The sequence below is a fragment of the Crassostrea angulata genome, chromosome 8 (genome assembly GCF_025612915.1).
Source record: "Crassostrea angulata isolate pt1a10 chromosome 8, ASM2561291v2, whole genome shotgun sequence".
Lineage (NCBI taxonomy): Eukaryota > Metazoa > Mollusca > Bivalvia > Ostreida > Ostreidae > Magallana > Magallana angulata.
In genome coordinates this window covers 45,944,184-45,967,758 of record NC_069118.1, presented here as the reverse complement: position 1 = coordinate 45,967,758, position 23,575 = coordinate 45,944,184, and the positions used below count along the sequence as shown (strand labels likewise).

Below are 23,575 nucleotides of genomic sequence, written 5' to 3'. Positions count from 1 at the left end.
TTGCACAGACGATACGGTTCTGTGCTGTCTATAGTTTAAAATTTAAATTCTTCAGAAATATTTTTGTACAAGTTAACCACTCTGAGTTTAGTATATCCGGTAATCCTTTTTGGTACAAGTTAACTACAACGTATATCTGGTCAATCACTCACTTCCTGTCAGCCTTACTGACCAGTCCGGTCTCACTTTGTCTATCGGCTTCAATCTTGTTAGATGCGTGCCTCGAGCCACTAAGTAAGTCTTTTTTATTGAAGTTATTGCTTAAATCTGTCAGTATTTAATTGTATTTTTGAAGTATAGTTACAGATGGAAATTTTATTATGCAGATAAAACATTCTCAAAAGTATGGCACGCCATTATGGTCTTTAAAGTAATTTACATATTTTTTCTATGTATGAAGTAAGGTTCTATATTTTCCTATTTAGTAATTTGTTATTTCTATTTGTTGTAGTTTTTTACCAATATTATTCACGACGGCAACGTTTTCCACACAAAATAAACTATGAAACCCGTGTGACTTTTGTTTGCGTTGTGCGTTGTGCAAGGTTAGCTATCTGCCTGCACCAGGCAGAATAGTAAAAAATTAGTGAATTCGTTTGGCATGTCTGCTGAGGATCGACGGATACGGAAACTCACACCCAAAGGCCTCGTCATGTTCAACGAACAGTGTGAAAAGCTGAAAAGTAAAACCGATGAAACCTGGGCGGAAGTGGAGGATGCTCTTGTAACATCTGGAACATGCGCAAAGGACTTCCAAAAAATAAGAGAAGTAGAACGTTTAATTTCTGTGAAATTCAAAGATTTCTGTATATCTAGTGAAGACTATAAGAAATATCTACTTTCTCAAAATACAGAGGAGGCGGTCAACTTGTTAAATGAATTAGAAGTTTTAATGAACAAATGTTTTTCAATTGTAAAAAGAACAAGTGATGAGTTGAAGGAAACCAAATTTGAACTCCTTGAAACACTAAGTCATGTGTCGTCTAATGTATCAAGTTTTCAAAGAGCTAAAGCGCAAGCTGAAAGGGCGAAACTAGAACTGATCAAGAAAGAAGGTGAGCTTTTAAAACAAAAAACTGATATCGAAGCAAAAATTAGTATCGTCAGACAGGAGAAAGAAATCATCTCAGCAGAAGCGGACTTCACAGAAGAAGAAAAGATTGATCTTCCGATCTACTCAAGGGAACAGATGACGAGTGCGTTTATCCTCAAACACGACCATAACCCATCAAATACCGAGGATGGCCACATTCAACAAAATCAACCATATTTTGAACAGAATCCACCAATCAGTGTTCAACATCCAGAGGCGGATGGCCGACATCCGGGATATCTAAATGCAGTTAATCAAGGTTGTGTTCCTTCAATTCCAATTCATCAAATGCATCAATTGTGTGCGCCTTCTAATTCAGTGAATCCAGTTTGTTCTACCTCGATTTCAGTGCCTCAAGTTTGTGCTTCTCAAAATTCAGTGTCTCAAGTGAATGTCCCTTTAAATTCAGTGTCTCAAGTGAGTGTTCCTTCAAATTCAGTGCCTCAGATGCGTGTTCCAAATTCAGTTGATCAACGGAGTGCTCCATTGGATGCAGCTTCTCGAGTGTTCGTTCCCTCGAATTCAATGCGTCAAGTTTGTGTTACTACAAATTCATTGCCTCATGTAATTACCGCTCCAAATCTAGTACCACCACGGACCGACAACACTTCGACAATGGCCGACTTTTCAAAGTTTTTGCTACGCAAGGATTTTCTACTCACAAGATTCACCAACTTTGATGATCGTCCAGAAAATTTCAATTCTTGGAGTTCTTCATTCCGGAGTGTTATTCTAGAACTTGGTGTCACAGAGTTTGAGGAAATGGATCTACTTGTGAAATGGTTGGGTCCAGAGTCGTCAAAGTTTGCACGCACACTGCGCTCCGCAAACACCCACAATCCTAGCCTAGGTGTAAAGCGTATTTGGGATAGACTGAACGATAAATATGGGAGACCTGAGATGGTGGAACATGCTCTAAAACAGAAACTACACTCGTTTCCAACCCTCAAAAATAAAGATCATGCCAAATTGTATGATCTCGTGGACATTCTCACCGAAATTGAATCGGCGATGACTAATCCAAAATACGAAATTTGTCTGAGCTACTTCAATTCATCTACTGGAGTACTACCCATAGTTGCCAAACTACCCATATCTCTACAAGACAAGTGGACCTCTCAAGCAGCTGGATATAAAAAACGGAATGATGTAGCATTCCCTCCATTTTCCTTTTTTGTCGAGTTCATCCGTGAAATGTGTGAAATCCGTAACGATCCTGGACTTGTATGTCAACCGTCCACAAACACAAACATGGCATACAGCAAACCTAGACCTACTGGCGCAGTCACTTCTCGTAAAGTTGAAATTGTATCATCAACTCCGTCAACACGTTGTCCCATACACAATGCTGGACATTCTTTGAACGAATGCCGTGGCTTCAAAAGAAAATCACTACGTGAGCGTCAAAACATTCTACGTGATAAGAAATTATGTTTCCGATGTTGTGCCTCACAAAGTCATGTGTCCAAAAATTGTACAGCGGACATTAAATGTGATATATGTGGTAATCCTTATCATGTCGCAGCGATGCACATTGATCGTCGTCCTTCAAAACCCGAATCCCCTACACCAGTCTCAACAGCGAAAACTGCCTTAAGCAATGGCGGGGAGTATGAAGAAGGAAAACATGGGAGTCGTTCATGCGGGAAGATCGTTTTAGTGGACGTGTTTTGTCAATCAAATCCTGCGAAAGTTACCCGTGTTTATGCGACAATCGATGACCAGAGCAACCGGACGTTGGTGTCCCCTTATTTGATAGATCAACTCGGCGTTACAGGAGAATATAAACCCTACACTCTTACGTCATGCTCCGGTGTAACGACAGTCGCTGGACGCCGTGTGAACGGATTATGTGTCAAAGCCTTGGATGGTACAACTACATTCAACTTACCGGAAGTCATTGAATGTGATTCTATTCCTAGTGAGCATCTTGAAATACCTTCTCCTAAAGTCGCTCAATCACAACCGCATCTACAATGCATTGCACCTTTCATACCACCCCTAGATCGCAATGTGAATGTTGAACTGCTCATAGGACGTGACTTACCCGATGTACATCATGTGCGCGACCAAATTACTGGCAGCCAAGGTCAACCCTTTGCTCAACGTCTTCCACTTGGATGGGTCGTCATTGGTGAAATTTGTATTGATAAAGTTCATCCTCCAAAGGAAGTGAATGTAAACAAAACGCATATTCTTAATGACGGAAGGTGCACCACCTTTCCAGTGTGTCACAACAATATCAATGTCAAGGACAATGATGATGACATATTCATACGAACACCATTTGACAACAAGATTGGACCTTCTGTTGAGGACCGCAAGTTTGTAGCTCTTATGGACGCAGAGTTCCACAAAGACACTGATGGTTTTTGGTCCGCACCATTACCTTTCAAGGAGTCAAAACCAGTGATGCCTAACAATTATTCACAGGCCTGGAAACGTGCTTTGATCCTCAACACAAGTTTAAAGAAAGATCATCACAAACGTCAACACTTCTTAGCATTCATGTCAAAAGTCTTAGCTAGTGGGGCAGCAGAAGTTGCTCCTTCCGACATACCTGGGGAATGCTGGTATTTACCCCTCTTTGGGGTGTACAATTCGAAAAAACCGGATCAAATCCGAGGAGTATTCGACTCGTCGGCTGTGTATCAAGACGTTTCATTGAACAGTGTGTTAATGTCTGGACCAGACTTAACAAACAACCTTGTTGGAATCCTCATGCGTTTCCGTGAAAATGCAATTGCTATCAGTGGTGACATTCAGCAAATGTTTTATGCATTTCGTGTTCATGAGGATCATCGTGATTACCTCAGATTCTTTTGGTACAAGGATAACAACTTTGAAAAACCTTTAATACAATACCGAATGAAAGCTCACGTTTTCGGTAACACACCATCTCCAGCTGTTGCCACCTATGGACTTCGAAAAGCATCATATGTTGGTGACGATGATGTTCGTAAATTTGTTTACAACAACTTTTACGTCGATGATGGACTGACGTCGCTTGCTACAGAATCAGAAGCAATCAACCTGATGAGAAAAACACAAGCAACACTGAAAAACAACGGAAACATTCGATGTTCAATCTTACTGGATTCTAAGCACACAAGAATTACCCATGAAGTCCTTAGCACGTTTATGGCTGAAGCGACAGCGATAGTCAACGCCCGTCCACTGGTACCTGTATCCACCGACCCTGAGGCACCTTGCGTTTTGTCTCCAGCTGTTTTACTTACTCAAAAAACCGTTGATTCAAACGAGGATTTTAAAAATCTCAGTGTCAGCGAAGTTTATAACATTCAATGGAAATTAGTTCAGTCTCTAGCGGAGAAATTTTGGTGTCGTTGGAAAAATGAATACCTGCAGAGTCTACAAGTGCGACGAAAATGGAAAGACACTCGAGATAACATCCAAGTTGGTGATGTCGTTCTTTTGAAGGACCGTGATGCACATCGCAACCATTGGCCGACAGGACTTGTTGAAAGAGTGTTTCCTAGCAAAGATGGACTTGTGCGCAAACTTGAAGTTCATGTTATCAAAGATGGACAGTCGCGTATATATGTGAGTCCAATTTCTGAAATTATATTTTTGTGTCATTCCATTTAATGCTTATTGTGTTGTGACAATTTACAAAAACAGTTTCATGAACAACTTTTTGTGAATAGAGTACTGTTTATGCATTTAAGTGATATTTTCATATCAGACGGGGAGTGTGCTGTCTATAGTTTAAAATTTAAATTCTTCAGAAATATTTTTGTACAAGTTAACCACTCTGAGTTTAGTATATCCGGTAATCCTTTTTGGTACAAGTTAACTACAACGTATATCTGGTCAATCACTCACTTCCTGTCAGCCTTACTGACCAGTCCGGTCTCACTTTGTCTATCGGCTTCAATCTTGTTAGATGCGTGCCTCGAGCCACTAAGTAAGTCTTTTTTATTGAAGTTATTGCTTAAATCTGTCAGTATTTAATTGTATTTTTGAAGTATAGTTACAGATGGAAATTTTATTATGCAGATAAAACATTCTCAAAAGTATGGCACGCCATTATGGTCTTTAAAGTAATTTACATATTTTTTCTATGTATGAAGTAAGGTTCTATATTTTCCTATTTAGTAATTTGTTATTTCTATTTGTTGTAGTTTTTTACCAATATTATTCACGACGGCAACGTTTTCCACACAAAATAAACTATGAAACCCGTGTGACTTTTGTTTGCGTTGTGCGTTGTGCAAGGTTAGCTATCTGCCTGCACCAGGCAGAATAGGTTCGTTTTAGAGGTGTAGTAGCACGTTTCAGGGTTTGTAGTCTGTATTTGTTAAGGAACGTTTTAATGAGTAATGGATAAATCAGAACTAGGATAAGAGATAAACAATTTCATATTTTATCATTATTTGACTTGTTTAGCATATTTAATGATTCTGTTTTATTATATAGGTTTCTTTCAGCATGGCTGAAATCTACAATGAAAAAGTTTATGATTTATTTACGGAAATCAACAGTAAACAAAACGAAAGAACAGCCCTTAAAATTGAGAATTGCAAGGGTATGTTATACATTTGTATTGTTCAGGTCAAAATGAAAAGAATCATATCAAGACACATTTGTAATGCACATTATATTAACCATTTATTAACACTTTTTATGGTGTTTTTTAAAACAAGCATAGAGTGTTCAAGATCGATCTTTGCAATCAATTTTACCAAAATGATTTTTTTTTTAATTCTATGAATAGAACATTGCTGAACGCTTAGATTACTGCCCGTCACAATGAATCATTTATCTTAAATTTTATCGATTTGAAATTTCGTTTGATTATGTTAAAGTAGTCTGATCAAAAGTATTACATTATTACATCTAAATTGTTATATATTTAGATTGTGAAATTGATCGCTACAATATAAATATTAACCTTATTGGTTTACCAAAGAATAAAGCTTCGCCTTTGAAAATTGATTATCATTTTTTAAATAGTAGACTACGTTGAAGTTATCATTGAGGTTTCATAGGAATTGTACATTCCAATTTTTTTCTCATATAATATGAGTTATTTTCTTACCTATGTATTGGTAAAAGTTAGGTAACTTCTCCCCTCTATAAAAAAATTCAATTTTTTTTTTTATCATTTACCGTTTACATTATAGAAATTTGACTTTTTTCTAATTTTCATGAAGAACAGACAACTCTTTAAAAAGATTAATGAACAAATATTTTAATTCCTTGACTTGGTTTTTGTTAAGTTCATACCAATTTCAAAACTTAAGTTTAGATCAATCAAATTTGTTAAAATCAATCTCATTTGTTTCCCGCTCGGACTACCTTTATGTTAATACAACGAACTTGGGGTTCTAAGGGCCAAAATCAGCCCCATCTCAAAAATGAATCATATTTCTCTGGTTATATGCTGTGGATGTCTATTTCTAAAAAAACAGTACCAAATTGTTCGGAAAAGTCAATTTTGGAAGAAAATATCAGTATAAATAAATGGTCATTCAAAGTCACAGACATGAAACGTTGCAAAATGGCTTATCAATATTCACTAACTTAACATCACAATTCACTATTCATTAAATTAACCACAGCATTGAATGAAATTAGGGTAAATGATTTAAATAGTTGACTTAATGATTTTGTTTCTTAAATCAAGTGATTTTATGGTTGTCATAGCAACCATTTGCATTCAGGAGTATGTTAGTGAACGCAGAAGATAAAAAAGTAACACTTAATTGTCACGATGATGCACTATTATGTATAACTTGTATATTTTCTTTACAGCAAAAAACCTCAGTTGCTTTCCGGTTGGAAACTCCAACGATATAGCCCACTATTTAGAAAAAGGTTATAAAAACAGAAGCATTGCCTCCACCAATATGAACGAATATAGTAGTAGAGCACACACGATAGCTACTATATACCTGGCACAAATAAGCACAACGGAGAAATCGACGTTGAAATCGCAGATAAACATCGTAGATTTGGCTGGAAGGTATATTTATTTTCATTTACAGTGGTGACAACGTTATTGTTGACAAGCCAATCGTGTTTAATAGTTCGTGTAACGTGGGTGATCGTTCGTGTAACGTGCGGGATCGTGCGTGTATCAGGAAAAATAGTTTGCGTTTTTTATCGTGCGTGTTCGTGCGTGATCGTGCGGGTTTTTTCGTTTTGTAACTTTTTTTTACGGAATGTCAGGATTTATTCTTAAAACAACGACAAGTAGTGTTTGTAAAACAATGTGAATTTTAAATTTTTTTCTATAGAAGAACATCGACATTTGTTAACATTCATTCTCTCTTTCATGGTTAAATACATTCATCAAGTATTTCCACAGCTCATTCAATCCTTTGTTTGGTCGAGTTAGTTTTGCATAATGTTATAGTCAGCCTCTATCAAGCATCCATTGTGTCTTGACACATAATTTTAATCATATTAGCAAGAGCGGCACGTTAAATGAAAGCAGTCAGGCTTACCCACTCCCCGTTTTAAACTAAACGATTATCCCCAACGTTTTTCTTTCAAATGAAAATACGATACGCATTCCTATCTGAACATTTGTTTGAAATAAAAATTTTTATAGATGCTTTAAAATTTAGAAAAAAATATGTACTGTAAATAATAAAAATATTCAATGTGTAAAATCGACATTCTATGGAACAAGGTGACAAATTTACCTCTATCCCGCATAATCAAATCATACGTAAGGGAACTGGATTACATTAACAGTCAACTCGTATGTAAATAATTCCCTATAGTTAATGCATTATCTTCTTTTCATTTACACTTAAGTTATTATTCGTTATAAAGACGAAAAAATTAATTTGTATATGAATCATATATATTTTTTTGTATGGATGTGTAAATTGTTTACTCGTAAGATATAAAACAGTGCATTGCTACTGTACATGCCGCTTTTCAATAAAACACAAACATAAAGCAATACAAATTAAAGCAATACGTTTTCTTAATTCTAATCTTAAAAATAAATTTTGATTTTGCGTGTTTAATGGTGTAGAATCGTTCGGTTGCGTGTTTCATCGTTTTTGTTCGTGTATCGTGAAAATTCAGTACGTTAGTGATCGTCCGTGTATCGTGCGTGATCGTTCGTGTATCGTGCGTGATCGTTCGTGTATCAGAAACGTGCGTGTCGTTTGTCAACAATAACGTTGCTACCACTGTATCATTGTTAATCAACTATATATATATTTTAAATGCTGTTGTACATAAGAGTATTTTGTGTTTTGTTGCACGTGATAGGGTACGGGATATGTACTCGCGTATAAAATATACAACACTTTGAGTTTCGTTAGGTTAACGTGATGATGCCTAATGCATCGATAAAAAATATGATTTGCTCGGTTTGCGAGGTCATTTCTATATACATGTTCATATTGACAAATTACTATTATGCCTTTAATAGCGAAAGAGCTGCAAAAACAGGAGCAGAAGGAACCCGCTTAGAGGAAGGAGGAAAGATAAATAGATCTCTAATGCACTTAGGGACGGTCATTAGAGGTAAGTATTTTTGTGTACATTCGCACCAGTATTAAAAGGCCACTTGTGGGACAATGACAAACTGGCCGCTTTGGACAGGTGGCCTCTTACTCCAGGTTTCACATTAATGAAGAAAAACACTGATTATTTTCATTTTGGTTCTATTGCACGTATTTCTAAATAACATCTGTAATAGCAGCGTACACGGAGATGGTAAATGCACGGTTTGGATTGTTTAATATACAGAATACAGTTGTTGACTTGGGTCGAGGGCAACAGTTGATCTGTCGGACCGGCTCGCAAACTGTTGCCCAAAGCCGAAGGCCGCAGGCAGCAGTTTGCAAGCCGGTTCGAAAAATCAACTGTTGCCCGAGACAGTCAACAACTTTGTTATACCTTCTCTAATCAATTACACATTTTCGCGGAACGTTACGTCACAGGTCAACAGTCTTTTTAAACAGTCGATTTTAACAGTTTCAATCCAACAGTTCCAGTCCAACAGTCAAAAAAGATTTTTTTCGTTATATAGTAACTGTTTTACAGGGGTATAACAATTTATATGTATTTTAAGAGCAAAACATTTCTTGCTAAATTTGCCCAAACAATAATTTTCAATTGTCTAAATGCAGTAAAAAAAACAGAGGTAGCGTTTCTCTATACAGACCATATGTACTGAATACGATAGTCAATGATATATATATATATATATATATATATATATATATATATATATATATATATATATATATATATATATATATATATATAAACATTGTATATTAACACCACAAAACAGGTGTTATAATCAATTATTATCTCATTAAATATCAGCAGAGTTCAAATTACACACGCAATTATTTGTCATTAACTCATTATCAGCAGTCTAAATGTTTTTTTTTTCGATACGGGGAAACATGTCACTGTCAGAAGTCATGTGACAAAACAGACAAAATAGCCCTTAAAAACAGGCATTGTGAAAGCACGGGACCTAAAAACACTGGCCGCTGACCGCGTTAGACAGGTGGCAGGTTAAATGAGTTAAAATATAGTGGAAACAGGATTGAAACTGGCCGCTCATTGCGAGTGGCCGCTGCCTAAATATGGCCGTAACAGCAGGTGCGACTGTATATTTTTTTACAATAAGATAAAGTATTTTGCAGTCCTTCCCGAGCATATCAGACTCATTCTTTTGTTTTACACTCAATTAAGCGCATAGACTGCAGCAATCTTAACTGATTAACTATGATAGGAGCCAAATTTCATCTTACGTACATGTGATATTTTTTTACTGGCAGTAAATGGCGTCAGGAGTGCCCTTTTGGAATTGTTTTTTTTTATGAATGGGAAATATAGAGCGTGGCTTTGAACGAACAAACTATTTCTGTTAGTTATAATATAATTAGATTAAGATATGAATTGATTTTTTGAAGGACATAAATTTAAGCTAAACTTTATCTTCCAGTTAAATGTATCAGTTGGAATATTATTGTTTGCAAATTACAATTTGAATCAAATATGATCAAGATGTTTCATTATGACTTAATGCACAACTAGTTGTAAAAGAAATAGATGGACTTATGAAAATTACTTTCAATGTAATGGAATGAATGCCATAACATATTGATATAGTTGGGTTTTTTTTTACCAATTATGGGAGACAAAATTGAGATGCGTGTGTTTTTACATTCATTGCTCACATTTTTTTTTTACAGAATTAGCAAAACAGAGAGAGACCGGGCGTGAGTTAAATTTATAACAAATTACATTCAATGATTAGAATTTGAACATTGTAAAACTGTTCTATATACAAACTCATTGTCATTATTTTAAAAGTTTAAGTTTTATAAGCATGTAAAAATGAGTATTTAGAATTAATATAACTGCTATTGCATCCATGAAAATTGGTGAAGAAAATGTTGCAACATTTTTAGATTCAGCTCAATAAGTTGAGCTGAAATATATTGATTTTAATGCGTATCATTCATTGATCTGTAAAGCATATTCTTTCATAACACCTATCTATGCAAAAAAAACAAACAAAACAAAAACAAAACAAAACAAAAAACAAAACAAAACAAAACAAAAAAAGAACCAAAGAAAAAAACAACAACAAACACCCCCCCCCCCCAAAAAAAAACAAACACAACCCCCCCCCCCAAAAAAAAAAAACAAAAAAAAAACCCCCCAAACATATGTATACTGTCTCTTTACTCTATTTAACCACGTAAAATACTCTGAATTTTAAGTATTAGATTTTTTTGTTTTGTCAAGACAAATTACAACTCAACTTGTACCATAGCTTGGCGAGTTTTCTACAGTCAAAAGTGTTGGTTGTATGTACAAAACCCACACTTTATTTAACTTCACCAATTATCTCGAGTAAAAACAACATAAAAAAAACACGTCCATTATTCTCCACACTAAGAGATTTTCCAGATCAAAATTGCATAAACTCAACACAGATAGCTGACTTGACTAACTTAGTTCGTCAAATAAATCTTATCTGTAGCTCGAGACAAACAGTGTCGGCAATGGCTTTGTCAGAAAGACTTTTTGAATTTTCTCCTTCATGTGTGCGGACAAGAAAAACGCGTGTAAAATGAAATAGAGATATCCTGTATAAAGATTTTTTATAAAAGGTCAATCACGTGATAGGAACGCTTTTGAATAGTAGACTTGTTTTGTGGACAGAGTGAATAGCGGTAGCCAATCTGATTTGATATTTACCATTCAGGGTTTCGCGACATGCATTCCTCAAATATTTTTTTTGTTCGCTTGATTTTGTTCAGTATACATGTAAATATGTACATTTTTATTAGCCACATTTTAAAAAAAACATACATGTATATTAATGATACATAGTATCAAATATGATTTTAAAAAACTAATTGCCTTCATCGGTTTAAATTTAACTGTTTAAACAGAAGCACTGCACAATTTAGAGTTCGTATATAGTTGCTGTCTGTAAATTCGTTTTCAGGACCACAATGTGAACTAGTTTTGTAAACTAATTGTGCTATCCAGTGTATATTAAGTACATTATTATTAAGGTCTTCCGTTGGAAACGGAAGACCTTATTGTTTTTGCTTTGTTTCTTTTCCTCTATTATTAAGGTCTTCCGTTTCCAACGGAAGACCTTATAGTGATTGTTAGGTTTTTTCTTTCTTTCTTATTAAGGTCTTCCGTTTCCAACGGAAGACCTTATAGTGATTGTAATGTTTCTTTTTAAGGTCTTCCGTTACAACGGAAGACCTTATAGTGATTGTAATGTTTTTTATTATTAAGGTCTTCCGTTTCCAACGGAAGACCTTATTGTTTTTCTTAGGTTTCTTTTTCCCTATTATTATTATTATTTTTTTTTTCTTACCGATTTTGTGCACGCGATTTCTCGGAAACGGCTCAACCGATTTACGTCAAATTTTCAGTTCTGATAGGTATTGATCTGAACCTTGTTGGAAATTTTTTTTTTTGATGACGTCACTTCCTGTCTCGAGATATCGTGGATTTATCAGTTTTTATAGGGGTATTTTGTACCGAGAACTCCTCTTTTACCATTGAAGATATGATGTTGAACTTTTCAGGGCTGATAGACGAAAGACTGAAATAGTGTCTAATGGTCATAATTCATCTTTATCTCAAAGAGCGCCGAAGCTCGCCCGAGCTTGAAAATTAAGATAAAAAAGGCGTCATGATTTTTCTTGGTTTTCTTTGAATATCTCTTTTCTTCAAAGCATTTTGTTAAAACATGTAGAACAAAAAAACTTAATTAAATCAAGAGCTTTAATTTCAGATCATGAAAAAGGGGCTAGCCCTTCAAATTAGGGGCTGAGGGGGCTCTAAAGTCTTTTAATGATAACTTTTTACCGTGAAATATTTTGTGATGCGTTATAGAAGCAATTATGTTTATTCTTAGGTTATTAACCTAATCATGGCAATCATTTACTCCTATGTTACGTAATTAGGGATTTTAAGGGGCCAGAAGTCCAAAACTTTGATGTTCTATATCTCAAAATTAAGAAACATTTGGATAAGCAATATTTAACAAAAGATGCTCAAAATATTGAGCTTAACAATCTGAAACCATAATTTCCTTGTTATGCGGTCCCTAAAAGGAGTTACGGGGTCGGCCCCTAAAACGACCCTCTCCCGATATCTCGAGAACGGTACAAAATTTGTAAACACCTTTTGAACAAAATGTGTTGGAATTGACAAGAGCTTTCATTTGAAATCATGAAAAAGGGGCTGGCCCTTCAAATAAGGGGCTGAAGGGGCTCTAAAGTCTTTTAATGATAACCTTTTACCGTGAAATATTTTGTGATGCGTTATATAAGCAATTATGTTCATTCTTAGGTTATTTACCTATACATGGCAATCATTTACACCTATGTTACGTAATTAGGGATTTTAAGGGGCCAAAAGTCCAAAACTTTGATGCTTAATATCTCAAAATGAAGATACATTTGGATAAGCAATATTGAACAAAAGATGCTCAAAATATTGACCTTAACAATAATCAACCATAATTTATTTGTTATGCAGTCCTTTAAGAGAGTTACAGGGTCGGCCCCTAAAACGACCCTCTCAAGTAATCTCGAGAACGGTACAAAATTTGTAACTACTTTTTGAACAAAAAGTGTTTGAATTGACAAGAGCTTTCATTTGAAATCATGAAAAAGGGGCTGGTCCTTCAAATAAGGGGCTGAGGGGGCTCTAAAGTCTTTTGATGATAACTTTTTACTGTGAAAGATTTTGTGATACGTTATAGAAGCAATTATGTTCATTCTAATGTTATTTACCTATACATGCCAATCATTTTCTCTTATGTTACATAATTAGGGATTTTAAGGGGCCAGAAGTCTACAACTTTGATGCTCAATATCTCAAAATGGAGGAAAACTTTGGAAAGCAATATTGAACAAAAGATGCTCAAAATATTGAGCTTAACAATGTACAACCATATATTGTTTGTTATCTGGACCCTAAAAGGAGTTTTAGGACCGGATATCAAAACGACTTTTCCCAGATATCTCAAAAACGGTAACCAATTTTTAAACACTTATTAGTGGTACACAAAAATACCTTTTGACTAGACTGAATGAAAAGGAGCTGATCCCTCAAATAAGGGACACCAAAGGGATAGATAGTCTTTCACCCATTACTCATAGATCCCGCCTCATTTTCCGGATCATTCCGTTGGCGAAGATCAAGCGTAAGGTCATTCCATATTCTAAAAATCGGACGGAAGACCTCCTCGTTGCTCGCAACGAGATCGTGTCTAGTTATTATTATTATTTTTTTCCCCTTTTTTGTCCACAAGATTTCTCAGAGATGGCTGGATGGATTTTCTTGAAGTTTTCAGGACTGAAAGAGAACGATAATATCTCTAGGCGTTTTTTTCATTTTTTCAAAATTTACTTCCTGTCGTCCGTTTCCTGTCCCGCGACAAAAAGCTATGGACAATGAGATCTCAGAAACGATAATGACTTGAACCTCCAAACTTTGAGGGATGATAGACCTATAGTTGTAGATGTGTTTAAACTATTTTATTTTGTTCGTCATAACTTCCGGTCGTCACCGGAAGCACTTAAAAAATAACTACTTTTTTCGCATAAAATTCCTTTTCCATAAAATAAATATATAAGTACAAATCTATGCATAGGTTTTCTATGCAATGTTAACTCAACAAAAAAACTCTACTTCCGGTGAGATATCTCAAATATCTCAGGTAGCTTTTTTGAAACACATTTTGTACAAACGAGATCTCAGAAACTATAAGTCATCAAAGCACAAAACTTTCATGGATGATAGACATTTGATTGAAGATGTGTTTAACCGGTTTCATTTTGTCTTCCGTCACTTCCGGTCCACACAGGAGGGGTTCAAACAAATCGAACTGTTTATCAGTTTAACTTTTTTCCATTGATAATTGTAGTGTGCTGGATGAGAAATGAAATACAAAGGGCAAGTATACTAGAAATATTAAATACAATTTAGATTGAGCACTTCCGTTTGTCCATTTCCTGTCCCGCGTTGAAAAAGCTTGTATCAACGAGATCTCAAAAACGGTAACGACTTGAACATCAAAACTTTGTGGGATGATAGACCCATAGCGGTAGATGTGATCACACTTTTTTGTTTTGTTCGTCGTAACTTCCGGTCGTCACCGGTAGCACTTCAAAAATAACTACTTTTACGCATAAAATTCTTTTTCCATAAAATAAATATATAAGTATAAATCTATGCACAGGTTATCTATGCGATTTTAACTCAACAAAAAAATTCTACTTCCGGTGAGATATCTCAAATATCTCAGGTACCTTTTTTGAAACACATTTTGTACAAATGAGATCTCAGAGACTATAAGTGATCAAAGCACAAAACTTTCATGGATGATAGACATTTGATTGAAGATGTGTTTACTCGGTTTCGTTTTGTCTTCTGTCACTTCCGGTCCACACAGGAAGAGTTCAAACAAATAAAGCTGTTTATCAGGTTAACTGTTTTCCTTTGATATTTGTAGTGAAGTCGATGAAAAATTAAGTAGAAAGGGCAAGTACAAAAAAATAATAATTACAATTTACATTGAGCACTTCCGTTTGTCCGTTTCCTGTCCCGAGACAAAAAACCTTGATTGCTGGAGATCTCAAAAACGGTAACGATCAAACTTTGTGAGATGATAGACCTATGTATGTACATGTATATACACTATTTTGTTTTGTTCGGCGTAACTTCCGGTCGTCACCGGAAGCACTTCAAAAATTTGTTTTATTCATTTTACATAAAATGAAAATATCAGTATACAATCTTACATATGTCATCTATATAATGTTAAATTGGCAAATAAATTTTACTTCCGGTGAGATATCTCAAATATCTCTATGTAGCTTTCCTTTTAACTAATTTGATGTCCGAAAGATTTTTGTCATTGTAAGTGATTGAGACACGAATCTTTCATGATTGATAGAATTTTGATTGGGGATGTGTTTAACGGATTTAATTTTGTCAACTGTCACTTCCGGTTCTTACCGGAAGGGTTCAAACAAATCCTGTTTTTAACAAGTTTAACTGACTTTCTTGGAATTTCATCTAGCCTGATAAACAGTGATGTACATTAAGCAAATGTACGAGAAATACCAGCTTTTGGTTTTATTAATAACTTTCGGTCGTCCGTTTCGGTCCCGAGACAAAAAATATTGTTTCAAAGAGATCTTAGATTTGGCAGAGACGTGAACAACCAAACTTTTAGGAAACATATGATTGTACAAATGGTTAACATATTTGTTTAGTACGGCGTTACTTCCGGTCGTCACAGAAAGTACTTCACAAATTGATTTCTTTTTCATTCTCGTTGTTTTACATGTCAGTAACGTCTTGATATATCATTCACAATAATTATCATATCCACTCTTTTTTCTATGTGAGAGAAGCAATGTCTTACAGTTAAATTGATACATGTATATCAAAACGGAAGACCTTTTTGTTGCTTTTGCAACAAGAGTCTAGTTAAGGTCTTCCGTTTCCAACGGAAGACCTTATAGTGATTGTAATGTTTCTTTTTATCATTATTATTATTTTTTTCCCCTTTTTGTCTTGTGAATTTCTCAGAGATGTCTCGATGAATTTTTATAAAATTTTCAGGAATGACTGAAAATATAAACATCTAGCGGTTCTTAGTAAAAGATTTTCTAAGTTCACTTCCGTTCGTCCGTTTCCTGTCCCGCGACAAAAAGCTTGTCACCTCAAGATCTCAAATACAGTGAAGACTTGAACATCCAAACTTTGTGTGGTGATAGACCTATAGCTGTAGATGTGTTTAAATACTTTTGTTTTGTTCGTCGTAACTTCCGGTCGTCACCGGAAGCACTTCAAAAATAATTATTTTTAGGCATTAATTTTTTTGTCCATAGAATAACTATATAAGTATAAATCTATACAAAGGATATCTCTGCGATATAACATCAACAAAAATATTCTACTTCCGGTGAGATATCTTAATTATCTCAGGTAGCTTTTATAAAACACATTTTGTATCCGCGATATCTCAGAAACTAAAAGTGATCAAGGCACGAAACATTTACGTATGATAGACATTTGATGGAAGATGTGTTTAAACGCTTTTATTTTGTCTTCCGTCACTTCCGGTCCACACCGGAAGAGTTCAAACAAATCGAGCTGTTTGTCAGTTTAACTTTTTTCCTTTGATAGTTTTAGTTATTTCGATATTAATAATGTAAGATAGGCAAGTAAACAATAAATAATAAATTTAATTTTCATTGAGCACTTCCGTTTGTCCGTTTCCTGTCCCGAGACAAAAATTCTTATTTTGACGAGATCTAAAAAACGGTAACGACTTGAACAACCAAACTTTGTAGAATGATAGACCAATGTATGTACATGTGTAACCACTATTTTGTTTAATCGGGCGTAACTTCCGGTCGTCAAAGGAAGTACACCAAATTTTGATTTTTTTAAAATTATTTTATTTACTTAGCCTGGAAGTAACATTAAAGCTAAAGAAATTTAAAAGGTCATATTCAAATGGTAAAAAAAATCTACTTCCGGTGAGACATCTCAAATATCTCAAATAGCCTTATTTTATAAAAACATAAAGTACTCGCAAGATCTCAGAAACTGTGAAAGATCAAGACAACAAACTTATATGGATGATGAACATTTGTTTGTTCATGTGTTTAACGGGTTTCATTTTGTCGTACGTCACTTCCGGTTCTCACTTGAAGCATTCAAGCAGAAGACTTCTTTTTTACTTTAGATTTTTTAAACATTTTACTCAATGTGAAGAACAGTAACGTTCCGTAGCAAAATGTACTAAAAATATCTACTTTTAATTTCCTTAATCATTTCCGTTTGTCCGTTTCCGGTCCCGAGATAAAACTCTTTTCTTACCGAGATACTATAGGTAACAAAACTTGAACATCCAACCTTTGTGGAAAGACAAAATGTATATATTATATCCTTTTTCTGTTTACAACATAACTGGATTTTTTTGTGCAGATTAATACATGAGGAACGGAAGACCTTCTTGTTAAGGTCTTCCGTTTCCAACGGAAGACCTTATAGTGATTGTAATGTTTCTTTTTAAGGTCTTCCGTTACAACGGAAGACCTTCTAGTGATTGTAATGTTTTTTAAGGTCTTCCGTTTCCAACGGAAGACCTTATAGTGATTGTAATGTTTCTTATTAAGGTCTTCCGTTTCCAACGGAAGACCTTATAGTGATTGTAAGGTTTTTAAGGTCTTCCGTTTCCAACGGAAGACCTTATAGTGATTGTAAGGTTTTTTAGGGTCTTCCGTCTTCAGCGGAAGACCCTTCTATTATTCTATTGTTTCTTTTTCACTTTTCTTATTCTTATTAGGGTCTTCCGTCTTCAGCGGAAGACCCTTCTATTATTCTATTGTTTCTTTTTCACTTTTCTTATTCTTATTATTCTTTTTTTTTCTTACCGATTTTGTGCAGACGATTTCTCGGAGATGGCTGGGTCGATTTCGCTCAAATTTTCAATATAAACGTGTTTTTATCTAAACCTGATATATAATTTTTATTTTTCGAAAATACACTTCCGGTCGGAAGTTATCGTCCGTTTACGATTTTAAAAAGTCAATTTTGTCTGTCGGGTTTCTCAAAAACGAGCAAAGATATAGAGCTGAAATTTTCAGAGATGATAGATCTACCGTTTTTCTAATGTACCTCGGTATAGGGAATATCCGCCGTCACTTCCGGTCGTCACCGGAAGGAAATTGGAAAAATTGAATTTTTCGACTTTTTTATTTTTTAATATTTTTCTTTGAAATTTTTACACCTTATAGTGACCCTTTTACAGATTAAGAATATGTAATTAGTTTTAAAATCGATCAAGGCATTCTCGAGAAATTAAGCGTCAAAGTTCTGAAGCGGAGTCCGAGTAGCTCAGTCGTTATAGTCGTGGACATGGCCCAGGCGACCCGGGTTCAAGCCTCGAGTGCCGCAAATTTTTTTTTTTTCGCTTAGATCTACGATTTTATCTTTGGATTGATAAGTTTAATCTTATCTATTCAAAAATCGGACGGAAGACCCACTCGTTGCTCGCAACGAGATCGAATCTAGTTAGGGTCTTCCGTTTTCAACGGAAGACCCTCTTGTTATTCTTCGGTTTCTTTTTATTATTATTATTATTATTCTTTTTCTTTTCTTCTGACTCCTTTTTTGCCTCATAACTCAAAAGATTTTTAACCGATTTTGATGAAATTTTCAGAGATTGTTGCAAGTTGGCGTCCCTCAAAAATGTAAAAGTTTTAAAGAGAACGTCACCCCCGTTTTGACGTGACGTCATTTTTAAAAATTTCAAAAAGTCATTTTGTCCCGGACTTTTCTCAAAAACGCTTTATGATAGAGGATTGAAATTTTCAATGGTTATGATTTGATCGATTTAACTCTGTAATAAGGCTCGAAATGAAAATCTGTCACTTCCGGTCGAAACCGGAAGTGAAACAAATTTTTCGAAAAAATGAATTTTCTGATCAAATCAAAAATGAATATGTGTTTTATAGAGCTTATCAAGCTGAATCTAACACTGAAAGCCGTTTTAAAATCGGACGATGCATTACAGAGATATCGGGGTTTAAAAATTGATTTTTCCGGAAATTTTGATTCCGCGTCCTTGGTTTAAAAAATAGCGAAATGTTAAAAGTAAAATTAACTCGTACCAAGAATAATTGTTAAGTCGTACTTGAACAATTCGGATTTTTTTTTGTTAAGTCGTTCTTGAAATCAAAAAGGTGTTTGTTAAGTCGTACTTAAAATCATTCGGATTTTGTTAAGTCGTACCAGGAATAATTCGATTTTTTCATCTTTTTATTTTAGTTACTCTTGTTAATGGTTTAAGAGCTCTGCTTCTTACAGAAACTTCCAGCTTTACTTCCGACATTAACGGAAGACCCACTCGTTGCTTTGCAACGAGCTTTGCTCTAGTTATACTTTTTATTTTTTTTTCTGACTCCTTCTCGGCTTTATAACTCAAAAAATTTACAACCGATTTTGACGAAACTTTCAGAGATTATGTGCATTTTTTATACCTCAAAGTTTGTGAAGTTTCTTTGAAAACGTCACCTCCGTTTTGACGTTACGTCATTTTTAAAATTTTCAAAAAGTCATTTTGTCCGCAGCGTTTCTCAAAAACGCTTAAAGATAGAGGCTTGAAATTTTCAATGCTTATAATTTAATCGATTTACCTTTGTAAGAAGGCTCGAAATGAAAATCTGTCACTTCCGGTCGAAACTGGAAGTGAAACAAATTTTTCGAAAAAATGAATTTTCTGATCAAATCAAAAATGAATATGTGTTTTGTAGAGCTTATTAAGCTGAATCTAACACTGAAAACCGTTTTAAAATCGGACGATGCATTACAGAGATATCGGGGTTTAAAAATTGATTTTTAAAAATTCCGGAAATTTTGATTCCACGTCCTTGGTTTAAAAAATAGCGTAATGTTTAAAGTAAAATTAACTCGTACATAAAATAATTGTTAAATCGTACTGTATCACATTCGGATTTTTTTTGATAAGTCGTTCTTGAAATCAGAAAGGTTTTTGTTAAGTCGTACTTAAAATCATTCGGATTTTATTAAGTCGTACCAGGAATAATTCGATTTTTAAAAATCTTTTTATTTTAGTTACTCTTGTTATTAGTTTAAGAGCTCTGCTTCTTACAGGAACTTCCAGCTTTACTTCCTACATTAACGGAAGACCCACGCGTTGCTTTGCAACGAGCTTTGCTCTAGTTATTATTATTATTCTTTTTTTTTCTTACCGATTTTGTGCAGACGATTTCTCGGAGATGGCAGGGTCGATTTCGCTCAAATTTTCAATATAAACGTGTTTTTATCTAAACCTGATATATAATTTTTATTTTTTGAAAATACACTTCCGGTCGGAAGTTATCGTCCGTTTACGATTTTAAAAAGTCAATTTTGTCTGTCAGGTTTCTCAAAAACGAGCTAAGATATAGAGCTGAAATTTTCAGAGATGATAGATCTACCGTTTTTCTAATGTACCTCGGTCAAGAGAATGTCCGCCGTCACTTCCGGTCGTCACCGGAAGGAAATTTGAAAAATTGAATTTTTCGACTTTTTTATTTTTTAATATTTTTCTTTGAAATTTTTATACCTTATAGTGACCCTTTCACTGATTAAGAATATGTAATTAGTTTTAAAATCGATCAAGGCATTCTCGAGAAATTAAGCGTCAAAGTTCTGAAGCGGAGTCCGAGTAGCTCAGTCGTTATAGTCGTGGATATGGCCCAGGCGACCCGGGTTCAAGCCTCGAGTGCCGCAAATTTTTTTTCTCTTTTATTCGCTTAGATCTACGATTTTATCTTTGAATTGATAAGTTTAATCTTATTTATTCAAAAATCGGACGGAAGACCCACTCGTTGCTCGCAACGAGATCGCATCTAGTTATTATTATTATTTTTTTCCCAGTTTTTGTCCACAAGATTTCTCAGAGATGACTGGATAGATTTATGTGAAATTTTCTGGAATGGAATAAAATGACAATATCTCGAGGCGTTTTTTTCATTTTATCAAAAATCGTTTCCGGTCGTCCGTTTCCTGTCCCGCGTTGAAAAAGCTTGTACCAACGAGATCTCAGAAACGGTAAAGACTTGAACATCCAAACTTTGAGGGATGATAGACCTATAGTTGTAGATGTGTTTAAACATTTTTGTTTTGTTCGGCGTAACTTCCGGTCGTCACCGGAAGCACTTCAAAAAATTTTGTTTTTACATATCTAATTTATTTCCCATAGAATAAAGATATTAGTATAGATCCTTACATATGTCATCCATACAATGTTACATAAACAAAAAAAATCTACTTCCGGTGAGATATCTCGATTATCTCAGGAAGCTTTTTTAAAACATATTTTGTACCCGCAAGTTCTCAGGTACTGTACGTGATTAAAACACGAAACTTTCACTAATCATAGACATTTGATTGAAGATGTGTTTAAACAGTTTCATTTTGTCTTCCGTCACTTCCGGTCCACAGCGGAAGAGTTCAAACAAATCAAACTGTTTATCCATAAAACTGTTTTTATTTGATAGTTTTAGCTACTTCGATGAATAATAATGTAAAACAGGAAAGTAACAAAATATAAAAAAATTAAATTTCATTAAGCACTTCCGTTTGTCCGTTTCCTGTCCCGAGACAAAAAACATATCGACGAGATCTCAAAAACGGTAACGACTTCAACAACCAAACTTTGTAGGATTGTAGACCTGTGTATGGACACGTGTTAACACTATTTTGTTTCATCCGGCGTAACTTCCGGTCTTCACAGGAAGTACACCCAATTTTGATATTTTTAAAAATATTTTGGTTATTTAGCATTGAAGTAACATTTTAGCTATAGAAATACAAAAAGTCATCTACACATGGTAAAAAAAAGTTCTACTTCCGGTAGGACATCTCATATATCTCAGATAGCCTTCTTTTTTAAAAACAAAGAATAAATAAGATCTCAGAAACTATGATAGATCAAGACACAAAACTTATATATATATTATTCATTTTCTGTTTACAAGATAACTGGATTTCTTGTGCAGATTAATACACGAGGAACGGAAGACCTTTTTGTTGCTATAGCAACAAGAGTCTAGTTTATTATTATTATTTTTTTTTCCCCTTTTTTTGTCCACAAGATTTCTCAGAGATGGCTGGATAGATTTTCTTGAAATTTTCAGGACTAATAGAAAGTGTTAATATCTCGAGGCGTTTTTTTCATTTTCTCAAAAATCATTTCCGGTCGTCCGTTTCCTGTCCCGCGTTGAAAAACCTTGTACATTCGAGATCTCAAAAACGGTAGAGACTTTAACATCCAAACTTTGTGGGATGATAGACCTATAGTTGTAGATGTGTTTAAACTATTTTGTTTTGTTCGTCGTAACTTCCGGTCGTCACCGGAAGTACTTAAAAATTAACAACTTTTACGCATTAAATTCCTTTTCAATAGAATAAATATTTAAGCATTAATCTACACAAAAGTAATCTTTGCGATGTTATATCAACAACAAAATTCCACTTCCGGTGAGATATCTCAAATATCTCAGGTAGCTTTTTTGAAACACATTTCGTACAAACGAGATATCAGTGACTATAAGAGATCAAAGCACAAGACTATTATGGATGATAGACATTTGATTGAGGATGTGTTTAACCGGTTTCATTTTGTCTTCCGTCACTTCCGGTCCACACAGGAAGAGTTCCAACAAATCGAGCTGATTATCAGTTTAACGTTTTGTCTTTGATATTTGTAGTGTGGTCGAGTAACAATAAAATGCAAAGGGCAAGTATACAAAGAATAACTAATAAAATTTACATTAAGCACTTCCGTTTGTCCGTTTCCTGTCCCGAGACAAAAAACCTTATTTCGATGAGATCTCAAAAACAGTGACAAGTTGAACAATAAAACTTTGTGGGATGATAGACCTATGTATGTGCATGTGTTTACACTATTCTGTTTTGTTCGGCGTAACTTCCGGTCGTCACCGGAAGCTTTTCAAAAATAACTTTTTTTACGCATTAAATTCTTTTGCCATAGAATAGATATAGAAGTATAAATCTATACATACGTTATCAATGCAATGTTATATCAACAAAAAAATTCTACTTCCGGTGAGATATCTCAAATATCTCGGGTAGCTTTTTTGAAACACATTTTGTACAAACGAGTTCTCAGAAACCATAAGTGATCAAAGCGCAAAACGTTCATGGATGATAGACATTTTATTGAAGATATGTTTAACCGGTTTCATTTTGTTTTCCGTCACTTCCGGTCCACACAAGAGGAGTTCAAGCAAATCGAACTTTTTATCAGTTGAACTGTTTTTCTTTGATATTTGTAGTGAGCTCGATGAACAATAATGTACAAAAGACAAGTATACAAGAAATATTTAGTACAATTTACAATGAACACTTCCGTTTGTCCGTTTCCTGTCC

General features: G+C 34.7%; 1 protein-coding gene and 1 pseudogene across 2 annotated transcripts; both read left to right on the top strand.

The window, feature by feature from the left end:
* Positions 1–23,575, top strand: part of LOC128158714 (kinesin-like protein KIF28P) — a 74,072-nt pseudogene that overhangs the window by 12,435 nt on the left and 38,062 nt on the right.
* LOC128158713 (uncharacterized) lies at positions 24–5,304 on the top strand. Of its 2 annotated transcripts, none has more exons than XR_008240034.1 (2): positions 24–5,021; positions 5,239–5,304. XR_008240034.1 is itself a non-coding variant. In XM_052821661.1 (2 exons), the coding sequence occupies exon 2, from the start codon at positions 602–604 to the stop codon at positions 4,700–4,702; it is 4,101 nt and encodes a 1,366-aa protein (XP_052677621.1). In that variant the 5' UTR covers positions 24–234; positions 452–601; the 3' UTR covers positions 4,703–5,304. The 2 variants fall into 2 exon arrangements, 1 of the variants encoding a protein (XP_052677621.1); XM_052821661.1 differs by having other exon boundaries at positions 24–234; positions 452–5,304.

What these genes read in the sequence shown, in the direction of transcription:
- LOC128158713 (XM_052821661.1), top strand. Translation starts at nt 602, where the DNA reads ATGTCTGCTGAGGATCGACGGATACGGAAACTCACACCCAAAGGCCTC.